The sequence below is a fragment of the Periophthalmus magnuspinnatus genome, chromosome 13 (assembly GCF_009829125.3).
Source record: "Periophthalmus magnuspinnatus isolate fPerMag1 chromosome 13, fPerMag1.2.pri, whole genome shotgun sequence".
NCBI classification, from domain to species: Eukaryota; Metazoa; Chordata; class Actinopteri; order Gobiiformes; family Gobiidae; genus Periophthalmus; species Periophthalmus magnuspinnatus.
In genome coordinates, this window is record NC_047138.1 from 17,862,823 (window position 1) to 17,882,328 (window position 19,506).

A 19,506-nucleotide genomic window follows, 5' to 3' on the forward strand; every position below is an offset into this window, starting at 1 on the left:
CTGATAACACATGTACCTTTGGCAGGTTCCCCCACATGAAAGCAAGGGTGCAGTGTGGAGCAGAGTCAGGCCAAACAGAGGAAACAACGCATGTGGAGATGTCCGAAGCAAAAGGCAAAGCTCATGGAAAGGCCCATAAATTTGGCATCCACTTTCCAAAGTCCAAACACACACAGGTGACTGTGCAGCCACCAGAGATCACCCTCAGTCTACCTGAAGCCAGAGGCCATGCAGGGGACAAGAGTAGAGCAGAAATGAGCAAACCCAAAGTAGCTTTGGGGTCAAATATCCATGGAGAATTGAGTGCAGGGACTGAGAACATTGATGTTGGCAAAGGTGCTAAGCTCAGAATGCCAAAGTTAAAATTACCAAAGATTCGACTGTCACGAAATTCAGATGACATGGAAGCTGATGTGGACATAAAAGGAGATGTCAGAATCTCTCCACCACCCCAAGTAAAGGTGGCTGCAGGTGGCTCAGGGACAGCCTCAGTCAGTGTGTCCATACCTGAAGGAAGGCCTGGTGTGGAAGTGTCCGCCCCACAAGGCACAGGAGAGGGGAACGTGGTGGTGCCAGCTGTGGACATCCATGCGCCTGATGTCAGTTTGAATGTGGACACTGGACAGAGAGTTCCTGATGAAGTGGAAGGCACATTTAAATGTCCAAAAATCTCTATGCCGAAAGTGGAATTATCAGATGTAGAACACGCTAAAGCAGACGTTACACTGAAAACAGACACTGTAGATGTAGACATGGGCCATTATGTTGGAGGGGATGGACAGTTCAAAATGCCAGATTTTAATGTTATTCTACCCACACTGGACCCACTCAAGACAGAGATAAAAATGCAAGAGGAGGAAACAATTACATTACCTAAAGTAGACCTGACTATTCCAAAGGTCAAAAAAGAGACTTGGAAAGCAGAATATAATGAATTTGAAGTAACCAGGGGACAAGCTGAAATAAAAACGTCTTCTGTTGATGTTCCTTCAGAGATGTCACATGAAAGCAACCTTAAACTGAGAGGAAGTCTACCTACTCCATCTGTGAACATATATCAACCAAATATGACCATAACAAACACCAAAGTCAAAGGTACAATAGAGACAACAGAGGTGCAATTTCAGGGCCAATCAACTGATATCTCCTTTCCAGGTATGGTTCAAAAGAGAGGCAATGTTAACATTTCAATGCCAGAGATTGAATGTGGAAAAGGAACAGCTTCATCTATTGAAATAGTATTACCAGAAACAAGACTGAAGGGAGACACTGGAGAACAGAGTCTGTCTACAGACATATCCCTTCCGGGTGTCAAATTACCTGAAGCAAAGATGCACTTTCAAGGGCCAAAAGTTGAAAGTGGGGCTGGATTGCCAAAAATTGATATGTCAAAGAGAAAATCAAAAGAAGAAACTGAAGTTGACATTAGTTTTGATGGAAAAGTATCTAAAGTGGACATTTCATCACCAACACTCAATATAGCACCAGCAGCTATAGAAGTGGAAGGGCCTGAGATGAAGGGAAGGAAAATACAAATGCCAGACATTGACCTTTCCCCTTCCAAAGAAAAAACAGATAGATTGGGGACAGGCATAAAATTTCCACATTTCAAATTACCTACAGTTGACATTTCTGCTCCCCAAGTTGACTTAGATTTTGGTCATTCAAAGCAAAGTGATGATGTAGAAGTGGAGCTGCTGCAGGCAGAGGGCAGCAGACCTTCTTCAGGGGGTAGTTATGATCCGCCCAATATTTCTCCAAGATCGCTGGAAGTTGGCGGAAAGAAAAAGATTAAGGGAAAGAAAAAAAAAATAAAACTGCCTTCATTTGGGTTTTCCAAGAATAAAGCTGACATATCTGCTCCATGTTCTACAGGAAGTTTAGAAGCAACATCACCTAAAATACAGCTCACAGAGGGAGAAAGTGGGGCAAAACTAGAAGCTGACTTAGAGGGAAAAAGTGGTTTCCATGGACCTGATGTTCATATAAAGCTACCAAAGTTTTCAGTGTCGGGGACATCAACAGTTACATCTCCAGACACTGAAGTCCTTCTCCCAAAACCTGAAGCGGATATTTCAGAAGGTGACATCAAACTCTCTGAGGGAAGCCTAAGAATTCCCAAACTACCAACAATTGATGTGTCCATTCCAAAATTTGACCTCGATATATCATTGCCTAAAAGCCAAGGGAATGCCAAAGGAGAAAAATCCTCAGATGTTGATATAGATGGACCAAACCTGAAAATGCAAGATGTTGACATATCCTTACTCAAGGCTAAAGGTGTTGGTCCAGAAATTGAGATTGATGATGTTGGTGTTGGTCTTCCAAAAGGAAAAATGAAAGGTCCAAATGTAGAAATAGAGGATCCTGGGGGAAAATTTAAAATGCCTGGTATCAAAATGCCTAAAGTTGACATAACTCTGCCAAAAGGAAAGATTGAAGGCCCAGAGATTACCACAGAAAGACCTGAAGCTGACCTAGAAGGATCAGCAGGTGGAAAGTTCAAAATGCCAAATATAAAAATGCCAAATGTTGACATTTCTTTACCAAAAGGAACATTTAAAGGCCCAGAAATTGATATTGAGGGATCAAAATCTGGAAATATCAATATGCCAGATGTTGATATATCTCTTCCCAAAGGAAACATAGAGGGGCCTGAGCTGGAAATTGGAGGAAAAGGTGGAGGTTTCAAGATCCCTCATCCAAATCTTCCTTCTGTTGATATCTCACTTCCAAAAGGAAAGCTTGAAGGTCCTGATGTTGACATAGATGTTTATAAAGGAGGGAAATTTAAAATCCCTGATTTGAAAATGCATTCTGTTGACATAACACTGCCCAAAGGAAAGGCCAAGGGTCCTGAAGTCAACATAGAGACCCCGGGAGTACATGTAGAAGCACATAAGAAAGGAAAGTTTGAAATGCCTCACATCAAAATGCCTGACATTGACATTTCTCTGCCCAAAGGGAAGGTTGAAGGTCCTGAAATAGATGCTGAGGGGGCAAAGGTAAAAATGCCTGACATCAAGATGCCCAACATTGATATATCTTTACCAAAAGGAAAAGGGAAAGGTCTAGAAGCAGACGTTGAAGCAACTCTTCCTTCCATTGATATTTCGCTTCCAAAAGAAAAAATAGAAGGTCCAGAAGTTGAGATCGAGGGGCCTAAAGGAAAGAAGTTCAAGATGCCTCATCTGAAAATGCCAGATGTGGACATATCCTTACCTAAGGCCAAAGGTGTTGGCCCAGAAGTTGAGATTGAAGGAGGAGTGCCTTCTGTTGATATTTCACTTCCAAAAGGAAAGATTGGAGGTCCAGATGTAGATATAGAGGGTCCTGCAGGGGGAAAGTTCAAAATGCCTTGTATCAATATGCCTAAAGTTGACATAATTCTGCCAAAAGGAAAGATTGAAGGCCCAGAGATCACCACAGAAAGACCTGAAGCTCACCTAGAAGGATCAGCAGGTGGAAAGTTCAAAATGCCAAATATAAAAATGCCAAATGTTGACATTTCTTTACCAAAAGGAACATTTAAAGGCCCAGAAATTGATATTGAGGGATCAAAATCTGGAAAAATCAATATGCCAGATGTTGATATATCTCTTCCCAAAGGAAACATAGAGGGGCCTGAGTTGGAAATTGGAGGAAAAGGTGGAGGTTTCAAGATCCCTCATCCAAATCTTCCTTCTGTTGATATCTCACTTCCAAAAGGAAAGCTTGAAGGTCCTGATGTTGACATAGATGTTTCTAAAGGAGAGAAATTTAAAATCCCTGATTTGAACATGCCTTCTGTTGACATAACACTGCCCAAAGGAAAGGCCAAGGGTCCTGAAGTCAACATAGAGACCCCTGGAGTACATGTAGAAGCACATAAGAAAGGAAAGTTTGAAATGCCTCACATCAAAATGCCTGACATTGACATTTCTCTGCCCAAAGGGAAGGTAGAAGGTCCTGAAATAGATGCTGAGGGGGCAAAGTTCAAAATGCCTGACATCAAGATGCCCAACATTGATATATCTTTACCAAAAGGAAAAGGGAAAGGTATAGAAAAAGACGTTGAAGCAACTCTTCCTTCCATTGATATTTCACTTCCAAAAGGAAAAATAAAAGGTCCAGAAGTTGAGATCGAGAGGCTTAAAGGAAAGAAGTTCAAGATGCCTCATCTGAAAATGCCAGATGTGGACATATCCTTACCTAAGGCCAAAGGTGTTGGCCCAGACGTTGAGATTGAAGCGGGACTACCGTCTGTTGATATTTCACTTCCAAAAGGAAAGATTGAAGGTCCAGATGTAGATATAGAGGGTTCTGCAGGGGGAAAGTTCAAAATGCCTGGTATCAAAATGCCTAAATTTGACATAACTCTGCCAAAAGGAAAGATTGAAGGCCCAGAGATCACCACAGAAAGACCTGAAGCTCACCTAGAAGGATCAGCAGGTGGAAAGTTCAAAATGCCAAATATAAAAATGCCAAATGTTGACATTTCTTTACCAAAAGGAACATTTAAAGGCCCAGAAATTGATATTGAGGGATCAAAATCTGGAAAAATCAATATGCCAGATGTTGACATTTTTCTTCCCAAAGGAAACATAGAGGGGCCTGAACTGGATATTGGAGGAAAAGGTGGAGGTTTCAAGATCCCTCATCCAAATCTTCCTTCTGTTGATATCTCACTTCCAAAAGGAAAGCTTGAAGGTCCTGATGTTGATATAGATGTTTCTAAAGGAGGGAAATTTAAAATCCCTGATTTCAAAATGCCTTCTGTTGACATAACACTGCCCAAAGGAAAGGCCAAGGGTCCCGACATCAATACAGAGACCCCCGGACTACACGTAGAAGCACATAAGAAAGGAAAGTTTGACATCCCTCACATAAAAATGCCTGACATTGACATTTCTCTGCCCAAAGGGAAGCTCGAAGGTTCTGAAATAGATGCTGAGGGGGCAAAGTTCAAAATGCCAGACATCAAGATGCCCAACATTGATATATCTGTACCAAAAGGAAAAGGTCTAGAAGCAGACATTGAAGCAACTCTTCCTTCCATTGATATTTCACTTCCAAAAGGAAAAATAGAAGGTCCAGAAGTTGAGATCGAGGGGCCTAAAGGAAAGAAGTTCAAGATGCCTCATCTGAAAATGCCAGATGTGGACATACCCTTACCTAAGGCCAAAGGTGTTGGCCCAGAGGTTGAGATTGAAGGGGGACTACCATCTGTTGATATTTCACTTCCAAAAGGAAAGATTGAAGGTCCAGATATAGATATAGAGGGTCCTGCAGGGGGAAGGTTCAAAATGCCTGGTATCAAAATGCCTAAAGTTGACTTAACTCTGCCAAAAGGAAAGATTGAAGGCCCAGAGATCACCACAGAAACACCTGAAGCTCACCTAGAAGGATCAGCAGGTGGAAAGTTCAAAATGCCAAATATAAAAATGCCAAAGGTTGACATTTCTTTACCAAAAGGAACATTTAAAGGCCCAGAAATTGATATTGAGGGATCAAAATCTGGAAAAATCAATATGCCAGATGTTAATATATCTCTTCCCAAAGGAAACATAGAGGGGCCTGAGCTGAAAGTTGGAGGAAAAGATGGAGGTTTCAAGATCCCTTATCCAAATCTCCCTTCTGTTGATATCTCACTTCCAAAAGGAAAGCTAGAAGGTCCTGATGTCGATATAGATGTTTCTAAAGGGGGGAAATTTAAAATCCCTGATTTCAAAATGCCTTCTGTTGACATAACACTGCCCAAAGGAAAGGCCAAGGGTCCTGAAGTCAACATAGAGACCCCGGGAGTACATGTAGAAGCACATAAGAAAGGAAAGTTTGAAATGCCTCACATCAAAATGCCTGACATTGACATTTCTCTGCCCAAAGGGAAGGTAGAAGGTCCTGAAATAGATGCTGAGGGGGCAAAGGTCAAAATGCCTGACATTAAGATGCCCAACATTGGTATATCTTTACCAAAAGGGAAAGGTCTAGAAGCAGACAGTGAAGCAACTCTTCCTTCCATTGATATTTCACTTCCAAAAGGAAAAATAGAAGGTCCAGAAGTTAAGATTGAGGGGCCTAAAGGAAAGAAGTTCAAGATGCCTCATCTGAAAATGCCAGATGTAGACATATCCTTACCTAAGGCCAAAGGTGTTGGCCCAGACGTTGAGATTGAAGGGGGACTACCGTCTGTTGATATTTCACTTCCAAAAGGAAAGATTGAAGGTCCAGATGTAGATATAGAGGGTCCTGCAGGGGGAAAGTTCAAAATGCCTGGTATCAAAATGCCTAAAGTTGACATAACTCTGCCAAAAGGAAAGATTGAAGGCCCAGAGATCACCACAGAAAGACCTGAAGCTCACCTAGAAGGATCAGCAGGTGGAAAGTTCAAAATGCCAAATATAAAAATGCCAAATGTTGACATTTCTTTACCAAAAGGAACATTTAAAGGCCCAGAAATTGATATTGAGGGATCAAAATCTGGAAAAATCAATATGCCAGATGTTGATATATCTCTTCCCAAAGGAAACATAGAGGAGCCTGAGCTGGAAATTGGAGGAAAAGATGGAGGTTTCAAGATCCCTTATCCAAATCTCCCTTCTGTTGATATCTCACTTCCAAAAGGAAAGCTTGAAGGTCCTGAGGTCGATATAGATGTTTCTAAAGGGGGGCAATTTAAAATCCCTGATTTCAAAATGCCTTCTGTTGACATAACACTGCCCAAAGGAAAGGCCAAGGGTCCTGAAGTCAACATAGAGACCCCGGGAGTACATGTAGAAGCACATAAGAAAGGAAAGTTTGAAATGCCTCACATCAAAATGCCTGACATTGACATTTCTGTGCCCAAAGTCAAGGTCGAAGATCCTGAAATAGATGCTGAGGGGGCAAAGGTCAAAATTCCTGACATTAAGATGCCCAACATTGGTATATCTTTACCAAAAGGGAAAGGTCAAGAAGCAGACATTGAAGCAACTCTTCCTTCCATCGATATTTCATTTCCAAAAGGAAAAATAGAAGGTCCAGAAGTTGAGATTGAGGGGTCTAAAGGAAAGAAGTTCAAGATGCCTCATCTGAAAATGCCAGATGTAGACATATCCTTACCTAAGGCCAAAGGTGTTGGCCCTGACGTCGAGATTAAAGGGGGACTACCGTCTGTTGATATTTCACTTCCAAAAGGAAAGATTGAAGGTCCAGATATAGATATAGATATAGAGGGTCCTGCAGGGGAAAAGTTCAAAATGCCTGGTATCAAAATGCCTAAAGTTGACATAACTCTGCCAAAAGGAAAGATTGAAGGCCCAGAGATCACCACAGAAAGACCTGAAGCTCACCTAGAAGGATCAGCAGGTGGAAAGTTCAAAATGCCAAATATAAAAATGCCAAATGTTGACATTTCTTTACCAAAAGGAACATTTAAAGGCCCAGAAATTGATATTGAGGGATCAAAATCTGGAAAAATCAATATGCCAGATGTTGATATATCTCTTCCCAAAGGAAACATAGAGGGGCCTGAGCTGGATATTGGAGGAAAAGGTGGAGGTTTCAAGATCCCTCATCCAAATCTTCCTTCTGTTGATATCTCACTTCCAAAAGGAAAGCTTGAAGGTCCTGATGTTGATATAGATGTTTCTAAAGGAGGGAAATTTAAAATCCCTGATTTCAAAATACCTTCTGTTGACATAACACTGCCCAAAGGAAAGGCCAAGGGTCCTGAAGTCAATATAGAGACCCCTGGAGTACATGTAGAAGCACATAAGAAAGGAAAGTTTGAAATGCCTCACATCAAAATGCCTGACATTGACATTTCTCTGCCCAAAGGGAAGGTTGAAGGTCCTGAAATAGATGCTGAGGGGGCAAAGTTCAAAATGCCTGACATCAGGATGCCCAACATTGATATATCTGTACCAAAAGGAAAAGGTCTAGAAGCAGACATTGAAGCAACTCTTCCTTCCATTGATATTTCACTTCCAAAAGGAAAAATAGAAGGTCCAGAAGTTGAGATTGAGGGGCCTAAAGGAAAGAAGTTCAAGATGCCTCATCTGAAAATGCCAGATGTAGACATATCCTTACCTAAGGCCAAAGGTGTTGGCCCTGACGTCGAGATTAAAGGGGGACTACCGTCTGTTGATATTTCACTTCCAAAAGGAAAGATTGAAGGTCCAGATATAGATATAGATATAGAGGGTCCTGCAGGGGGAAAGTTCAAAATGCCTGGTATCAAAATGCCTAAAGTTGACATAACTCTGCCAAAAGGAAAGATTGAAGGCCCAGAGATCACCACAGAAAGACCTGAAGCTCACCTAGAAGGATCAGCAGGTGGAAAGTTCAAAATGCCAAATATAAAAATGCCAAATGTTGACATTTCTTTACCAAAAGGAACATTTAAAGGCCCAGAAATTGATATTGAGGGATCAAAATCTGGAAAAATCAATATGCCAGATGTTGATATATCTCTTCCCAAAGGAAACATAGAGGGGCCTGAGCTGGATATTGGAGGAAAAGGTGGAGGTTTCAAGATCCCTCATCCAAATCTTCCTTCTGTTGATATCTCACTTCCAAAAGGAAAGCTTGAAGGTCCTGATGTTGATATAGATGTTTCTAAAGGAGGGAAATTTAAAATCCCTGATTTCAAAATACCTTCTGTTGACATAACACTGCCCAAAGGAAAGGCCAAGGGTCCTGAAGTCAATATAGAGACCCCTGGAGTACATGTAGAAGCACATAAGAAAGGAAAGTTTGAAATGCCTCACATCAAAATGCCTGACATTGACATTTCTCTGCCCAAAGGGAAGGTTGAAGGTCCTGAAATAGATGCTGAGGGGGCAAAGTTCAAAATGCCTGACATCAGGATGCCCAACATTGATATATCTGTACCAAAAGGAAAAGGTCTAGAAGCAGACATTGAAGCAACTCTTCCTTCCATTGATATTTCACTTCCAAAAGGAAAAATAGAAGGTCCAGAAGTTGAGATTGAGGGGCCTAAAGGAAAGAAGTTCAAGATGCCTCATCTGAAAATGCCAGATGTAGACATATCCTTACCTAAGGCCAAAGGTGTTGGCCCTGACGTCGAGATTAAAGGGGGACTACCGTCTGTTGACATTTCACTCCCTAAAGGAAATATTGGAGGTCCAGATGTAGATATAGAGGGTCCTGCAGGGGGAAAGTTCAAAATGCCTGGTATCAAAATGCCTAAAGTTGACATAACTCTGCCAAAAGGAAAGATTGAAGGCCCAGAGATCACCACAGAAAGACCTGAAGCTCACCTAGAAGGATCAGCAGGTGGAAAGTTCAAAATGCCAAATATAAAAATGCCAAATGTTGACATTTCTTTACCAAAAGGAACATTTAAAGGCCCAGAAATTGATATTGAGGGATCAAAATCTGGAAAAATCAATATGCCAGATGTTGATATATCTCTTCCCAAAGGAAACATAGAGGGGCCTGAGCTGGATATTGGAGGAAAAGGTGGAGGTTTCAAGATCCCTCATCCAAATCTTCCTTCTGTTGATATTTCACTTCCAAAAGGAAAGCTTGAAGGTCCTGATGTTGATATAGATGTTTCTAAAGGAGGGAAATTTAAAATCCCTGATTTCAAAATACCTTCTGTTGACATAACACTGCCCAAAGGAAAGGCCAAGGGTCCTGAAGTCAACATAGAGACCCCTGGAGTACATGTAGAAGCACATAAGAAAGGAAAGTTTGAAATGCCTCACATCAAAATGCCTGACATTGATATTTCTCTGCCCAAAGGGAAGGTTGAAGGTCCTGAAATAGATGCTGAGGGGGCAAAGTTCAAAATGCCTGACATCAGGATGCCCAACATTGATATATCTGTACCAAAAGGAAAAGGTCTAGAAGCAGACATTGAAGCAACTCTTCCTTCCATTGATATTTCACTTCCAAAAGGAAAAATAGAAGGTCCAGAAGTTGAGATTGAGGGGCCTAAAGGAAAGAAGTTCAAGATGCCTCATCTGAAAATGCCAGATGTAGACATATCCTTACCTAAGGCCAAAGGTGTTGAACCAGAGGTTGAGATTAAAGGGGGACTACCGTCTGTTGATATTTCACTTCCAAAAGGAAAGATTGGAGGTCCAGATGTAGATACAGAGGGTCCTGCAGGGGGAAAGTTCAAAATGCCTGGTATCAAAATACCTAAAGTTGACATAACTCTGCCAAAAGGAAAGATTGAAGGCCCAGAGATTACCACAGAAAGACCTGAAGCTCACCTAGAAGGATCAGCAGGTGGAAAGTTCAAAATGCCAAATATAAAAATGCCAAATGTTGACATTTCTTTACCAAAAGGAACATTTAAAGGCCCAGAAATTGATATTGAGGGATCAAAATCTGGAAAAATCAATATGCCAGATGTTGATATATCTCTTCCCAAAGGGAACATAGAGGGGCCTGAGCTGGAAATTGGAGGAAAAGGTGGAGGTTTCAAGATCCCTCATCCAAATCTTCCTTCTGTTGATATCTCACTTCCAAAAGGAAAGCTTGAAGGTCCTGATGTTGATATAGATGTTTCTAAAGGAGGGAAATTTAAAATCCCTGATTTGAACAAGCCTTCTGTTGACATAACACTGCCCAAAGGAAAGGCCAAGGGTCCTGAAGTCAACATAGAGACCCCTGGAGTACATGTAGAAGCACATAAGAAAGGAAAGTTTGAAATGCCTCACATCAAAATGCCTGACATTGACATTTCTCTGCCCAAAGGGAAGGTCGAAGGTCCTGAAATAGATGCTGAGGGGGCAAAGTTCAAAATGCCTGACATCAAGATGCCCAACATTGATATATCTTTACCAAAAGGAAAAGGGAAAGGTCTAGAAGCAGATGTTGAAGCAACTCTTCCTTCCATTGATATTTCACTTCCAAAAGGAAAACTGGAAGGTCCAGAAGTTGAGATCGAGGGGCCTAAAGGAAAGAAGTTCAAGATGCCTCATCTGAAAATGCCAGATGTAGACATATCCTTACCTAAGGCCAAAGGTGTTGGCCCAGAGGTTGAGATTGAAGCGGGACTACCGTCTGTTGATATTTCACTTCCAAAAGGAAAAATAGAAGGTCCAGAAATTGAGATCGAGGGGCCTAAAGGAAAGAAGTTCAAGATGCCTCATCTGAAAATGCCAGATGTGGACATATCCTTAACTAAGGCCAAAGGTGTTGGCCCTGACGTCGAGATTAAAGGGGGACTACCGTCTGTTGACATTTCACTCCCTAAAGGAAATATTGGAGGTCCAGATGTAGATATAGAGGGTCCTGCAGGGGGAAAGTTCAAAATGCCTGGTATCAAAATGCCTAAAGTTGACATAACTCTGCCAAAAGGAAAGATTGAAGGCCCAGAGATCACCACAGAAAGACCTGAAGCTCACCTAGAAGGATCAGCAGGTGGTAAGTTCAAAATGCCAAATATAAAAATGCCAAATGTTGACATTTCTTTACCAAAAAGAAAATTTAAAGGCCCAGAAATTGATGTTGAAGGATCAAAACCTGGAAATATCAATATGCCAGATGTTGATATATCTCTTCCCAAAGGAAATATAGAAGGACCTGAGCTTGAAATTGTAGGAAAAAGTGGAAGTTTCAAGATCCCTCATCCAAAGCTTCCCTCTGTTGATATCTCACTTCCAAAAGGAAAGCTTGAAGGTCCTGATGTCGATATAGATGTTTCTAAAGGGGGGACATTTAAATATCCTGATTTCAAAATGCGTTCTGTTGACATAACACTGCCCAAAGGAAAGGCCAAGGGTCCTGAAGTCAACATAGAGACCCCCGGAGTACATGTAGAAGCACATAAGAAAGGAAAGTTTGAAATGCCTCACATCAAAATGCCTGACATTGACATTTCTCTGCCCAAAGGGAAGGTCGAAGTTCCTGAAATAGATACTAAGGGGGCAAAGTTCAAAATGCCTGACATCAAGATGCCCAACATTGATATATCTTTACCAAAAGGAAAAGGGAAAGGCCTAGAAGCAGACATTGAAGCAACTCTTCCTTCCACTGATATTTCGCTTCCAAAAGGAAAAATAGAAGGTTCTGAAGTTGAGATCGAGAGGCCTAAAGGAAAGAAGTTCAAGATGCCTCATCTGAAAATGCCAGATGTGGACATATCCTTACCTAAGGCCAAAGGCGTTGGCCAAGAGGTTGAGATTGAAGGAGGAGTGCCTTCTGTTGATATTTCACTTCCAAAAGGAAAGATTGGAGGTCCAGATGTAGATATAGAGGGTCCTGCAGGGGGAAAGTTCAAAATGCCTGGTATCAAAATGCCTAAAATTGACATAACTCCCCCAAAAGGAAAGATTGAAGGTCCAGAGATCACAACAGAAAGACCTGAAGCTGACCTAGAAGTATCAGCAAGTGGAAAGTTCAAAATGCCAAATATAAAAATGCCAAATGTTGACATTTCTTTACCAAAAGGAACATTTAAAGGCCCAGAAATTGATATTGAGGGATCAAAATCTGGAAAAATCAATATGCCAGATGTTGATATATCTCTTCCCAAAGGGAACATAGAGGGGCCTGAGCTGGAAATTGGAGGAAAAGGTGGAGGTTTCAAGATCCCTCATCCAAATCTTCCTTCTGTTGATATCTCACTTCCAAAAGGAAAGCTTGAAGGTCCTGATGTTGATATAGATGTTTCTAAAGGAGGGAAATTTAAAATCCCTGATTTGAACATGCCTTCTGTTGACATAACACTGCCCAAAGGAAAGGCCAAGCGTCCTGAAGTCAACATAGAGACCCCTGGAGTACATGTAGAAGCGCATAAGAAAGGAAAGTTTGAAATGCCTCACATCAAAATGCCTGACATTGACATTTCTCTGCCCAAAGGGAAGGTCCAAGGTCCTGAAATAGATGCTGAGGGGGCAAAGTTCAAAATGCCTGACATCAGGATGCCCAACATTGATATATCTTTACCAAAAGGAAAAGGGAAAGGTCTAGAAGCAGACGTTGAAGCAACTCTTCCTTCCATTGATATTTCACTTCCAAAAGGAAAAATAGAAGGTCCAGAAATTGAGATCGAGATGCCTAAAGGAAAGAAGTTCAAGATGCCTCATCTGAAAATGCCAGATGTGGACATATCCTTAACTAAGGCCAAAGGTGTTGGCCCAGAGGTTGAGATTGAAGAGGGACTACCGTCTGTTGACATTTCACTCCCTAAAGGAAATATTGGAGGTCCAGATGTAGATATAGAGGGTCCTGCAGGGGGAAAGTTCAAAATGCCTGGTATCAAAATGCCTAAAGTTGACATAACTCTGCCAAAAGGAAAGATTGAAGGCCCAGAGATCACCACAGAAAGACCTGAAGCTCACCTAGAAGGATCAGCAGGTGGTAAGTTCAAAATGCCAAATATGAAAATGCCAAATGTTGACATTTCTTTACCAAAAGGAAAATTTAAAGGCCCAGAAATTGATGTTGAAGGATCAAAACCTGGAAAAATCAATATGCCAGATGTTGATATATCTCTTCCCAAAGGAAACATAGAAGGACCTGAGCTGGAAATTGGAGGAAAAAGTGGAAGTTTCAAGATCCCTCATCCAAAGCTTCCCTCTGTTGATATCTCACTTCCAAAAGGAAAGCTTGAAGGTCCTGATGTCGATATAGATGTTTCTAAAGGGGGGAAATTTAAAAATCCTGATTTCAAAATGCCTTCTGTTGACATAACGCTGCCCAAAGGAAAGGCCAAGGGTCCTGAAGTCAACATAGAGACCCCCGGAGTACATGTAGAAGCACATAAGAAAGGAAAGTTTGAAATGCCTCACATCAAAATGCCTGACATTGACATTTCTCTGCCCAAAGGGAAGGTCGAAGTTCCTGAAATAGATACTGAGGGGGCAAAGTTCAAAATGCCTGACATCAAGATGCCCAACATTGATATATCTTTACCAAAAGGAAAAGGGAAAGGCCTAGAAGCAGACATTGAAGCAACTCTTCCTTCCACTGATATTTCGCTTCCAAAAGGAAAAATAGAAGGTTCCGAAGTTGAGATCGAGAGGCCTAAAGGAAAGAAGTTCAAGATGCCTCATCTGAAAATGCCAGATGTGGACATATCCTTACCTAAGGCCAAAGGTGTTGGCCCAGAGGTTGAGATTGAAGGGGGAGTGCCTTCTGTTGATATTTCACTTCCAAAAGGAAAGATTGGAGGTCCAGATGTAGATATAGAGGGTCCTGCAGGGGGAAAGTTCAAATTGCCTGGTATCAAAATGCCTAAAATTGACATAACTCCCCCAAAAGGAAAGATTGAAGGTCCAGAGATCACAACAGAAAGACCTGAAGCTGACCTAGAAGTATCAGCAGGTGGAAAGTTCAAAGTACCAAATATAAAAATGCCAAATGTTGACATTTCTTTATCAAAAGGAAAATTTAAAAGCCCAGAAACTGACATTGAGCGATCAAAATCTGGAAAAATCAGCATGCCAGATGTTGATATATCTCTTCCCAAAGGAAACATAAAGGGGCCTGAGCTGGAAATTGGAGGAAAAGGTGAAAGTTTCAAGATCCCTCATCCAAATCTTCCTTCCGTTGATATCTCACTTCCAAAAGGAAACCTTGATGGTCCTGATATTGACGTAGATCTTTCTAAAGAAGGGAAATTAAAGATGCCCGATCTGAAAATGCCGTCTGTTGACATAACTCTTCCCAAAGTGACGGCCAAGGGCCCTGAAATCAACATAGAGACACCTGCAGTTCATGTAGAAGGACAAAAGAAAGGGAAATTTGAAATGCCTCATATCAACATGCCAGATATTGATATTTCTCTGCCCAAAGGGAAGGTCGAAGGTCCTGAAATACATACTGATGGGGCAAAGTTCAAAATGCCTGAAATCAAGATGCCTAACATCAACACAGAACAAGCAGGTGCTCATCTAGAAGGATCAACAAGTGGAAGGTTGCCTGATATGAAATTTCCCCCCTCACTTGGGGTTTCTCAATCCCCACCCAAGTCTGAAACTGATTTTGGATTAGGTGGCAAAGTTAAGTTAAGTATAGATTCACCAGAAAAAGGTCAGAATACTTGTGAAGTTGACAAAACTAAAGCAAAAGTTAAAGGAACTAAATTTAACATAGGAATGCCAAAAATGAAAGTACATAAAGATAAAGTAGGAGCAGATAGAAAAGAGCCTGCAATCTCAATGCACAGCAGCAATTTGGAAGGAAAAGATGTTATAAGCATCTCAGCTCCAGGAATACCACTCCAAGTAGGAACAAGGTCCAAGGGTGCTATCTCAGGAAAAGTTCAGGCACCCAGGATCCCAGACATTGATTTTGATATCGGCATGTCACCAGAGGATGAGGATATTCAAATGTTCAAAGACACTACAGTTAAAATACCTACATCTGGTGTCCCATTACCCTCCTTGTCTACCCCAGAGGGAAGGTTAGAGTTTTATGGACAAGAGATTGAATATTTAGGTCCAAAGGTTCCAAAGGTGAAGAGAGCTGTTTTTGTCCTTGTAAATCCTGATGAGTCTGTAAGTCCTAGTTCTAAGCCTTTACAAACAGCTAATGCCGAACCAGGGTCCATGGAAATGCAGCCAACCTTTAGGAAGTCATATCAACAGTTTTCTGCAGAAATGGAGCAGTTAAAGGGAAAAGGAATGGAGATGACCCATGGTTTGCTTTCAACAGCTAAAACCGAGTCATTCCACGTAACAACAATAGAGGAATCAATTCATGCAACTCACCGTGCAGAAAAACATTTTATTAAGAATGAAAAGGGAGCAATTAGTACTGAAATTAAACTTCCTAAAGTTGAGATAACATCACCATCTAGACAGATATCTCCAAAACAAGAGGCCTCAGATATTGGTGGAAAACTAGGAGCACAATCCTCACTGATGAGCAAAGAAGCCAGTGGAGCTGATTTTGAGTCTATGCCAGGCACGCTGCATCTGTCAAAAGAACTACTGTCATCAGGTGTGAGAAGAGAGCGAAGGGAGGGCTCTGCATCCCCTTCACACTTCACCACAGAGAGCTCAGCCAGGGTTCTGACCTGGTCAGAGGTGGACTCTAAGAGAACAGAACTCCATTCCGAAGACAAGGATTCCTCCCCATGGTTCAGGGTTCCCAAGTTTTCCCTGAAGCCCCACTCTACCGGTAAGCAAAGACACTTTAGAACTTGACTAGCTCACACCGACATATTTGCAGCAGTTTCAAAAAATCACAAACTACACCTGGGTTGCCTATGTCTAAACCTGCACAGAAGACACACAGACACAGTTTTTTCTCATTCTCAGTATATGGACAGGCCATGCCTCATGTGAAATCTCTGAACCTCCAGAATTCCCACATCGAGCTGCAGAGGATGCACTACCACTCATTTATGATGGGGTACAGGAGCTGGAGTTTAGGTAGTTCAGATCAGAGAGAGTCCTTTTAGGTCTAAACCAACTGGACTTCAGTCTTGAAACTGGCAACCCAAAGAGACTCATGTGAGGCTCATTCTGCTTTCTGATTGGATAATCTTCTTTAGAACCAAAACACCAGATTATAACATAAACAACTTGGCCATCTTGTCCAATATTTTTGTAATGAACTATACAATAGTAATCAGTAAAAGTTATATTTCATTTGAACATGTGTACCATGTGTATCTGGGGGCACAGATAGGTCATGCTTATGTAATTTAAGTCTCACATATGGTTCCCTTCAGAGATTTAAGAAATGTTGTTTCTACTTTCATCACTAAACTGCACACCACAAACATTACAATCAATAATGTGAAGAATGGCAACACAAACACTGTCATACATTAATACAAGCAAATAAAATCAAGTCTGCCTGTTTCACACTCATCTCCAGTGCCCACCATGGTGCTACAACAACAAAGGTTTAGGTGTTGGATAGTCTTCTTTCAGTAATGGCGTTGGGACAACTCTCATTATGTCCATGCAAATGCGTCTGAATTGCCCACACCTGGATACAACACAGTCTCAGGCAGTACAGTGTTTAACACCCCTGTTCCAGTGGAGGGACAGGCTTTTATGTTGTACTGGGCTCTCTGAAGGCATCTTCTACAGGCTGAGGCTCAATGAGACAGTGCTTTTCACTATGGTGCATACAAACATGAAAGAAATACTCTTGCCAGATTCGACTGGGCAAAGGCCAATTCCACTCTACTTAAAGGAGACAGCACCACGCTTCCTGCCCAAGTGGGAGTTTTTGGGGGTCTGGTTAGTATAGGTCACCTAGCACCAGAAGCACCACCTCAGTATGGATAAAATACAACTAAATGACAAATGTAACTAAGGTTCTATGAATCCTGAATTACTACTGGGGATTTAACTCCATCATTTCCTCTCACACACAAGTCACATATGATTTCAGGACTGCCTTCATTGTCACATTCATAATCCTTGCCAAATTCACTATTGTGTTTCTATTGTCTCCAATATTTTGCCAAACCTGTTTACTGCAGTCCAACAGCCTCAGAACATCTCTGCTTTTTAAAAGAATAATGAATCAAAGTTATCATTAAACAATACTGACTGTTGCACATCAATCTAACCAAACCATAAGCTTTACTTACACTGGTAGTCTTATGCCACAGGTATATAAGTGCTGATGCCATGGGCTGGCTTTCGCCCTCAGTCATTCTGACTGTTGTGCTTCCACAGGCTTCCTGCAGATTACTCCGGAGGGCTCTCCTCAAGCCCAGCGCAGGGGCGAGGTTGGAGGGGAGCTGGATGTCTCAGGCTCTTTCTGCCTCCACACTTCAGGTATCTCCACCCAGCAAGTGTTTGAGGAGCACCATTCCTCAAGTATCTCCACCCAGCAAGTGTTTGAGGAGCATCACATCTCAAGTATCTCCACCCAGCACACACGTGAGGAACATACACGTGAGGAGCACCCAGGGCTGCCCTATGAAGGCATGGTCACTGTGCAGAGCCAGAAGAGACACACAGCCCACACAGACACGCCCCCCATTGGACCTTCAACTCCCGCGGAGGGAGCTGGACACTGAGCAACTGCTGTTAGCCTCCTTACGGGCTGCTGTTTATAGTTTTTTTTTTTTATTATAAATATTTATTTTCATATGTTTTGTGTAGTTAATATTAAAAATGGCGATTGTAGGCGTTACATGTATTTATTGTGGTCAAGTTTGATTAATACATTATTTGTGTTCATTCTGCTGGAGTTTTTATTATTTATTTTTCCTGTGTAAGGTGTGTACCATGGTATCAGACAGTGCACTTTTTGTACATACATCTCATATGACTCTTTTAGCATAACGCAGTCTGCTTTCAGAAGCAGCTGAGCCAGCCTGACCTCACACTCAACATGAGGAGCTGTTGTGTTTTTGTTTTTCACAGATAAGCTCAGAGCTAAGGGCAAGGGTGTCGGCGTCTCAGTATCAAATTTTTTTTTAATTGTTTTAAATTGTAATATTATTTTTATTTTCTTTTAGCAGGTTTTTCATGCCTGTACTTGTTATCAGAGGTGGGTAGAATAGCCATAGTGTACTCAAGTAAGAGTAGTAAAATAATAATACTCAAGTAGTCCAAGAAATGATTCAAGTGCTACTCAAGTAAGAATAAGCGTCTTAGTCTGTACAATCAGTTTATAAATCAGATGTTGCGTCCCGACAGTTGCTCTTAAAGTTACTATTACTTGAGTAATAATTTTCCCAAATACCTTTTACACTGTTACTTGATTAATTTCTGGAACCACTAGCTTGTACTTCTACTTGAGTAATATGATTTGGAATAATGTTACTCTTACTTGAGTAAAACTTTGGCTTTATACCTGAAAACAGATTAATTTGTGTGCTCCCATAACCCATTGATGAGGTTACAAGGTTGAATCCACTTGGACCCTCATCTGGACTTGCAATTGAACATAATGTTTATAGAATATGTGAACAAATCTAAATATATTTATTATGCAGAGTGCTGAGTGCCACACTGAGAGCCTGTCAGCGTGTGGTCCTTATATATGCTGCTGGTATTATCATGATGCATACTCTCTAGTTTCCTGTGACATGGCATTCGGACTTCAGTACTGCTGAAAGTATTCTTGTACATAGGTGTTCATTGGTTTTGTTTATTGACTGAAGAATGTTTCCACATATTGGGTTGGGTTGAAATGGCTGGAATAAGGTGTAGCATGTGAATCTCCACTGTATTGGCAAGCTGTGTTTTGTGTCGTCTAAATGAATGTATGCGGTAAATATTAGGCTGTAATAAAGATAAATTATTGCCTGATTTGTTATTTATCTTGACAAGAAGTAGAAACTCTATGTCCCTGCTAGACTGCCTTTTTAGTCAATAACAGTAGAAGTTGGAATAAGTGGATTTTATAGACCTTTACAGAATTTTGATTATGATCCAGCAGAAAGCGGTTCCTTGAAATAAGTCTATTCGGCCACTGATTCCCACATAAGGGTCCTAACATGAGGCAGTGAGCTTCTTGATACGTCTTGATACTGTTGTATTAGACATTCATGAAGAAAAAAAAAAGTATTTTTCTTTGAAAGACCTGGGCTGTGTTTTGTAACAGATGGATGGGTCACCAACAAATCCACTGGTAAAATGG

The 19,506-nt window shown here is 41.3% G+C and overlaps 1 protein-coding gene across 7 annotated transcripts in view; it reads left to right on the forward strand.

Moving 5' to 3' along the window:
* LOC117379820 (neuroblast differentiation-associated protein AHNAK-like) overlaps nt 1-19,172 on the forward strand; it is a 33,477-nt gene extending 14,305 nt beyond the window's left edge. The window contains exons 8-10 of one of the 7 annotated variants that reach the window (XM_055225801.1): nt 26-16,068; nt 17,589-17,722; nt 17,765-19,172. In XM_055225801.1, the coding sequence (XP_055081776.1) occupies nt 26-16,068; nt 17,589-17,722; nt 17,765-17,935 (16,348 nt within the window). In that variant the 3' untranslated portion in view covers nt 17,936-19,172. Of the gene's footprint in view, nt 1-25; nt 16,069-17,588 lie in introns of all 7 variants that reach the window. The other 6 variants (XM_055225804.1, XM_055225806.1, XM_055225803.1 and 3 more) reach the window with 6 other exon arrangements.
* Nucleotides 19,173-19,506: the final 334 nt, after the last annotated feature.